General features: G+C 51.6%; 2 protein-coding genes across 3 annotated transcripts in view; one reads left to right on the forward strand and one right to left on the reverse strand.

Moving 5' to 3' along the window:
• The window catches only part of DDAH1 (dimethylarginine dimethylaminohydrolase 1), a 270,779-nt gene extending 269,135 nt beyond the window's left edge, over positions 1-1,644 (reverse strand). The window contains exon 1 of the mRNA XM_032610641.1: positions 1,243-1,644. Within this exon, the coding sequence (XP_032466532.1) occupies positions 1,243-1,517 (275 nt within the window). The 5' untranslated portion in view covers positions 1,518-1,644. The remainder of the gene's footprint in view (positions 1-1,242) is intronic.
• Positions 1,645-3,982: 2,338 nt separating this feature from the next.
• CCN1 (cellular communication network factor 1) lies at positions 3,983-6,917 on the forward strand. 2 transcript variants are annotated; one of them, XM_032607104.1, is made up of 5 exons: positions 3,983-4,303; positions 4,719-4,818; positions 5,168-5,524; positions 5,650-5,861; positions 5,965-6,308. In XM_032607104.1, the coding sequence occupies exons 1-5, from the start codon at positions 4,241-4,243 to the stop codon at positions 6,265-6,267; spliced, it is 1,035 nt and encodes a 344-aa protein (XP_032462995.1). In that variant the 5' UTR covers positions 3,983-4,240; the 3' UTR covers positions 6,268-6,308. The 2 variants fall into 2 exon arrangements, with proteins under 2 accessions (XP_032462995.1, XP_032462987.1); XM_032607096.1 differs by having other exon boundaries at positions 3,984-4,303; positions 4,605-4,818; positions 5,965-6,917.
• Positions 6,918-7,578: the final 661 nt, after the last annotated feature.

Here is a 7,578-nt window from a genome sequence, read left to right on the forward strand (position 1 = left end):
GGACGAGTCAACAGCGGGGTGGACGGGAAAAGTGACACAATCGGGCCAGCGCCCTCCCCGCCAGCCACCCACGCAGCCCAGGGCGGGCCCGGCCCTCTCAGGGGTGCGGGCTCGAGCCAGGCGGCCGCGGTCTCCCCGGCACGCGCGCGCCCGCACGCCAGCCACGCCTGCGGCCGGGCGGCCCGAGGACCGGGCGCGGGCACTTTTCAGCAGCTCGGCGGCCGCGCCACTGCTGGGGCTCCTCCTAGGGCCGCCGCCGCCGCCCCCCGGAGCTGGATGACGGAGTCTTGAAAGACTTTCACCAAATATGGGCTGGGGCTGGAAACGTCCTGCGCCGCGCGCCGCCGGAAACCTCTAGTCCTGGCCACCGCGGCGACTCCGGGAGCGCGGGGCGGGCAGCCGGCAGGGGGCGGCGGGCAGCAGGCGGCCGGGCGCGTCCCGGTGCTCGGGCCCCGGATCTCTCCTCATCCCCACTGCCCGCCGTCTCCGCAGGGGTCCCGGGGGGCGGCTGAGGCCTTCCCAGCGCCACTGCCACACAGTTCCCGCCGCCATCCCGGCTCTCTCCGGCTCTCCCTGCAGTCACTCGGGGTGGGGTGGGCTTGGGGGAGCGGAGGGCAATAGGATGGCGCAGGGGCGCCACCTTAACGTTGGCCTTTCGCTGTCACAATAAGTTATGCTGTTCCTTAAGGTGGCTATGAAAGGTGGAGTTGTGAGACCGCCGAGTACCTCTGAGGACAAACGCACGCACACACACGGCTATTACAGGCACTCCCACCGTCCAAGGCAGTGTTTCTCAGGGTGTGAATCCCCGAACAAACAGCCTCAGCATCACCTCGGGACTGCTTAGAAATGTAACTAATAAGAAATTTGGGGGTGGGGCCAGTGGGGTCAGTCGTTTAACCAGCCCTCCAGGTGAGTCTGATGCGGGCCACAGTTTGAGAACCACTGGTCTAGGGCTAGGAAACCGGAGTCGCCAGGTTTAGGGTGATTATTATTCTCAGTTGCCGCCAGACAGTGAACCCTTCTTTTGGTGACCTAAAATTCCCTGGCATCAGTGGGCGAGAGACGTTCCCATCGTTCAGTCCAAAGCCAGGAGCTGAGAAGACAAGCAGCCCCTTCTCCCTGCCTTGCAGCCCAAGGAAACAAGGCGGCCCCTTATTCCCTCCTGGGGCTCCCAGAGAGGGAGGGAGAGAGGAAAGAGAGCAGAAGAGCCATGCAGAATTAGCACCGGAAGACACTTACCCGTGAACGTTTGCACATTTACCCTTCAATCTGTCAACGTGAACTGAACTGCAGCTCTCAGCAGAGGAGGGGAGAAGGCGATGGGACATCTGGGGTTTCTGGACCTTCTTTGAGCAGGACTTGAGGAGCTGCTGTTCCTCTTGTCTGAGGCTGTCGTTTACTAGCAGTCTCACCAGGACATAGTATATAGAAAGGCTGTGTACACAGGTTACTCCCGTCTCTCCGGCTCCCCAGCGTCCTGGCCCAGTTTGCTGCAGTTTCCCACCCCCTCCCATCACACACCCCCTGCTTTAAATGGGCAGCTGACGGTGAGGTTCTGTAAGTTTCTCCTCTGGGGCAAACTCATCCTCCAAGATTCCCCAGATGAAGTCCAGAAACAAACGCACACAACCCTTGTTAGAAAACTTTAATCTGATTTTTAAAGGAATCTCTGGAATGGTGTGTTTTTGAATGCTGTGCAGCAGACTGAGTCTCTTTGAGCCCCCTCCTCCACACACACACACACACACACACACACACACACACACACACACATACACATACACACAAACTTCCATAAAGGAGCAAGGTGTATACACAAGCCAGTTGGATCATCCACTGTAATTTTATTTTAGATTATGATAGACAGATTGCGTGAAAAACAAGGAATTCCAAAGAATTTCCTGCTCTGGGAACAGAAGTTAAGTCTATATTTAACAACATTTGAAGCTGTCAAGAATGCTTTGTGGCTGGATAACAGAGGCAGAAAAATGTTAAAAACGCAGGCTACTGCTATACCCAAATATGGAAATATTGTTACGTCTGGTGTCTGATTCACCATCTGGAAATACTTACAACCATGAAGTCAAATAGAAGAGACGCCACAACAGAAGCCAGGAACGCTCCTGTCCATTCCCTCTTCGCCACCTCCTCCCCCCCTGTACTGTACCTACTCTCCCCATCCCCAGTCACTTCATTAAGAAGGAAACAGTAATGAAAGCTGAACACAGGAACACAACAAAACCGTTTTCTAAATAATAACTGATGAATTGGCTTGGGCAGGATGCAGGGCCTAGAACACCTGACAGTCTATTGTCTTGAAAAGTAAGTTCCCCACCCCACGTGCCTCCAACCAAACCTTAGACATCCTGCTCCCTCTAGTAACAGCTTCTTAGACTTCTGGAAGAGCACTTTTGAATGAATGAAACTTAACTCTTTCCTGCCACAGTTCTCTCCATTGGAGAGTGTTTTCATTGCAATAGCTTCTTATTGTGTTCATAAGAGTCATTCACAGAAAAGTCACACTGAAGGCCTTCTTCAGCAAGACTTCTCAGTCATTTAGACTGAACAGCCCTAAACATCGCAAAGGACAAGGATTTCTCCCAGAGCACATATAAGGGAAACTGGCATAATTACTGTGTATGTTTTTATGAAAGTTACACAAGAAGATAGTTTTTTAAACTTTGAGGGAAGATTTGTCCATCACACTAACGGTATTTGAAGTTCAAGTAACTTGTTTTGTAGGAGGTCTTCTACTGAATGTGTTGCTGGTAGAATAGGGTAGAATAGGACCTTAAAATTGCTAACTTCTTTTTTTTTTTTACTACAGAATATTACATCCTAAATCTCTTATTTTTCTTTACTTAGAGAGCAAAGCATTGCAATTCACTTGAAGTGGGAGGCTTCTAAATGGTCCCAAGGAAAGGAGTTAAAAAGCCCCGCAAAACTTTCAGCGTCAAGGAGTCTGCTTTTTCCAGAGATCCACTGGGCACAATGGTGCTGGAATCTGGTTTGGTTTTGCAGTATATACAGGTGATGATCTCAATACAAATCACTCCATGGTGGTCCCCTCCGCTGCTGGCTGGCTGCTTAGTTAGCGTCGCCTCCCGCCCGCGGAGGGAGCCTGGAAGGGCTTACCCAGTCTCCCGCATCCGTGAGGAAGTGTAAGTCCGCCTCCCAGAGAGCTCCCTGCGTTCGTTTCCTCTCGGACTTCCAACCCAGGCAGTGGGCTGGAACTAAAGTGGGAACCTCCAAAAACAAACAAGTACGACATACCAAAAAGCGGAGGGGGCGGGGAGGGGGGTTGGCGTACGGGGGAAGACCTCTGCTTGGGAATCTGCCAGACGATGGGGGAAGTTGATTTTCTTTTTCCCCTTCTCATTCATAAATGCCACCTCGGGTACTAATTTGCAATACACTTCACTTGTCCAATAAACACCATGCCAAAGATTTGGGACTTGATCCGAGCACGCTTCTATGAAGTCCTCAGATAGATTCCTGGCTCCCTGACACTCTCCCTCCCCGTTCGCCTCTCTCAATAGATAACTTGACTCTCACCTTCGCTGTAAACAAGCAAACAGTTCGCTGCCTTCCTGGGTGAGGGGTTCCAAGGCGGCCCAGTCAACTCGGCATCACCAAACAAAACGACTTTTGTTCCTCCCTCCAGGTCCTCCCACCCTCCCAGTCCAGGCAAAGTTCTGAACTCGCCCCCCTCGGCCCTTCCACCTCCATCACCACCATCACTCCAAGAAGAGCCCTCCCCAACAGAAGTCGTTATTTAAAGTGGAAAAAACGGAAGATTGTTTTCTTGACGGGTCCAGGACAAAAAAAAAAAAAAAAAAAGTGCAACGGAGCCAGGGGAGGCGCTTGGCAGGAGCCCGCGCCAACCAGCATTCCTGAGATGTTTGAGAATTCTGGAACGCACAGACAGGGCCGACGTCACTGCAACACGCGGCGCCGCGGCCGGCCCATATAAAAGGCGGGCTCTGGGCGCTGGGGCAGACCGCGAGCGAGAGCACCCCCGAGCAGCATCCGCGCCTTCCGTCCCTCCCCGGCAAGGACCTCGAGAGAAGGACGCCCGCAGCCCGCTCGCCTGCCTGGCTCTCGCCTCTCCGCCGCCCGGCCCACAGCCCGGCCCACCGCCCGGCCCACCGCCTCAGCCGCGCCGGTCCGGCCGCTACGCACCGGTGTGTTGGCGTCTTTGCCTCCGCGCTCGTCCGGACCCCTCCTGCGCGCCACGATGAGCTCCAGCACCGCCAGGACGCTCGCCCTCGCCGTCACCCTTCTCCACTTGGCCAGGCTGGTGAGTTCTTTGGCCACCGCCTCCCCGTCCGCTCTAGCAGCCCCTTCGCCTTTCCCCAGATGGCCTGTGGCCGGAAAAGCTAGACTCGGAAGTTCGGCGGGGCGTTTCGGGGAAGCTCTTTCTTTAAGCCCGCCCTGAAGACGTGCCGGGGGGCCCTCCCGGCGTACGCAGCCGCCCGGGGTGGCCGGGCTGGACGGGATCAGAGACCCCCTGCCGCCCGGGTCAGACACCCCCGTCCCTTCCCGGGGCGTCCTTCCTGCGCACCGCGCCGAGCCTCACACGTGTCCTTTCCCCCTTCCAGGCTCTCTCCACCTGCCCCGCAGCCTGCCACTGCCCCCTGGAGGCGCCCAAGTGCGCCCCGGGAGTCGGGCTGGTTCGGGACGCCTGCGGCTGCTGTAAGGTCTGCGCCAAGCAGCTCAACGAGGACTGCAGCAAAACACAGCCCTGCGACCACACCAAGGGGCTGGAATGCAACTTCGGCGCCAGCTCCACCGCTCTGAAGGGGATCTGCAGAGGTAAGATGCTTGTGGTTTGGCCCCTTTAAAAAAAGAATAGTCCCCGTAGTCCAGAAGTTTAGTAATTTTGCGACCATGTATGGTGATGCTTTGTTGTTGGTAGCTTGGCAGAAAGGCACATGATTTCAGCAGTCTGGAATGCAATTCAGTGTGTCTGGGCCCAACGAAAAGCGCATACGGAAAAGTGATTCCTGACTAACTTATTGTTCTGCTCTGGAGTCTCCGGGGAATCATAGGAAACTTTACCATCAATTGAATTTAGCAGCAGAAAATATGTCTGAGTTTCAGGCCGTCGTACGGAATCTTAACTTTATTCTCTTCTCCCTTTCTTTTTTGGTGCTCTTTGTAGCTCAGTCAGAGGGCAGACCCTGTGAATATAACTCCAGAATCTACCAGAATGGGGAAAGTTTCCAGCCCAACTGTAAACATCAGTGCACATGTATTGACGGCGCCGTGGGCTGCATTCCTCTGTGTCCCCAAGAACTCTCTCTCCCAAGCTTGGGCTGTCCCAACCCCCGGCTGGTCAAAGTTACCGGGCAGTGCTGTGAGGAGTGGGTCTGTGACGAGGATGGTGCCAAGGACCCCATGGACGACAGGGACGGCCTCCTGGGCAAGGAGCTGGCCTTCGATGCCTCGGAGGTGGAGTTAACGAGAAACAATGAATTAATTGCAATTGGAAAAGGCGGCTCCCTGAAGCGGCTCCCCGGTAAGTGAAGACTGAGACATTGTACTGAAACGCATTCCTAGTTTGAAACTTCAGAGAAATGAGAACCTGAATCTGTTTGTGTCGGTATGCCTCTGAGGAATCATCCCTCTTGTTTGTCCCTCTAGTTTTTGGAATGGAACCTCGCATTCTGTACAGCCCTTCTTCACATGGCCAGAAATGTATCGTCCAAACGACTTCGTGGTCCCAATGCTCAAAAACCTGTGGAACTGGTATCTCCACACGCGTTACCAATGACAACCCTGAATGCCGCCTGCTGAAGGAAACCCGGATCTGTGAAGTGCGGCCTTGTGGACAGCCAGTGTACAGCAGCCTGAAAGTAAGTGCCTGCGGTGCCGTGTAGACTGGTCCCCTGGGTGAGATGGGAGCATCTCTTCCAAGAAAGAGAAACACTAACTTCCCTTCTCTTCTCTTTCTTACAGAAGGGCAAGAAATGCAGCAAGACCAAGAAATCCCCTGAACCGGTCAAGTTTACTTACGCTGGATGTTCGAGTATGAAGAAATACCGGCCCAAGTACTGCGGTTCCTGCGTGGACGGCCGCTGCTGCACGCCTCAGCAGACCAGGACTGTGAAGATGCGGTTCCGCTGCGAAGATGGGGAGACGTTTTCCAAGAACGTCATGATGATCCAGTCCTGCAGATGCAACTACAACTGCCCGCATGCCAACGAGGCAGCCTTTCCCTTCTACAGACTGTTCAATGACATTCACAAATTTAGGGACTAAATGCTACCTGCGTTTTCCAGCACGAGGGCGGACAAAGTGGGGAGAGAAGAGTGTCAGCATCCTGGAGGCGTGGGTGGGGGCGGCGGGCTGAAGGGACTCATTGTAGAAGGGATGCACTGCTCATTCTTGAGTAGTATTAAGGTATTTCGAAACTGCCAGGTGTGCTGGTGCACGTGGACACTAATGCAGCCGCAATTGGAGAATACTTTGCTTCATAATATTGGAGCACACGTTACTGCTTCATTTTGGAGCTTGTGGTGTTGATGACGTTCTGTTTTCTGTTTGTAAATTATTTGGTAAGCGTATTTTTCTCTAGGCTTTTTCCATTTCGGTTTTACAGTTGTAAAAGGTAATAAGATTAGTTGGACATTTAAGACTCCATCCTTTGACAGAAGTAAATGGGAGCGGGGGTCCATCCCTTCCAGAAGGTGACACTCTGTGAGTGTCCATGAGAGGCAGCTATCTGCCCTCTAAATTGCAAACAGAAATCAGGTGTTTTAAGACTGAATGTTTTTATTTATCAAAATGTAGCTTTCGGGGAGGGAGGGGAAATGTAATACTGGAATAATTTGTAAATGATTTTAATTTTATATTCAGTGAAAAGAATTTATTTATGGAATTAATCATTTAATAAAGAAATATTTACCTAATATCTGAGTTTATGGCATTCAGTATTTTTAGAGAATGTTCAAAACCATTGGGGACGATCTAGCTTATGCATTCAATTATTGAAACAGGATTTACTGAGTACCTACTTTGTACCAGGAACTGTTCCAGGTGCTTGGGATAGAGCAGGGAACTAACCTCTAAAAATCTAACAAGGATTGCTTTTATATCTTCAGTAGAAAAAAAATCTTGGAATTTAGAGTAATCTGTTTTAAAAACATGTATTGAACACCAGGCATTGTACAAAGCACAAGAAGGAATCTGAAGCTAAGTTTGTGATTTAAATAATAATGCTTTATTTTCATAAGAATTCAAAGCCTAAGGGTCTCCATCACCCAGGCTCTTTGAGGTGGGTATAGTAGAGTCATTTATCATTTTAATCACTAGGTAATTGTGCAGGTCCCTTCGGTAGAGGAAACTTTAATGAAAACAGTCCATAACTCAGGCTGCCTACCTCGAAATCCATGGGCAAGATTAAGCATGGTTGGATAATGTGATATAAGGTCCCTTGTTTACAACTTTATATTCTTCTAATATTGTTCCTAAAACTTGGGAGAACGACTTAAAAATTCACCCATGGTTGGGATCAGAGAAAAAATCTTGGAATCTATAGGAGTCAGTTTGTTTTCACTGAATGAGCTTGAA

Source organism: Phocoena sinus, chromosome 1 (genome assembly GCF_008692025.1).
Source record: "Phocoena sinus isolate mPhoSin1 chromosome 1, mPhoSin1.pri, whole genome shotgun sequence".
Classification (NCBI taxonomy): Eukaryota; Metazoa; Chordata; class Mammalia; order Artiodactyla; family Phocoenidae; genus Phocoena; species Phocoena sinus.

Coding starts and splice junctions, on each gene's coding strand:
- CCN1 (XM_032607096.1), top strand. CDS start 4,241: ATGAGCTCCAGCACCGCCAGGACGCTCGCCCTCGCCGTCACCCTTCTC. Junction 4,304..4,604: donor TTCTCCACTTGGCCAGGCTG/GTGAGTTCTTTG, acceptor TCCCCCTTCCAG/GCTCTCTCCACCTGCCCCGC. Junction 5,862..5,964: donor CAGTGTACAGCAGCCTGAAA/GTAAGTGCCTGC, acceptor TCTTTCTTACAG/AAGGGCAAGAAATGCAGCAA.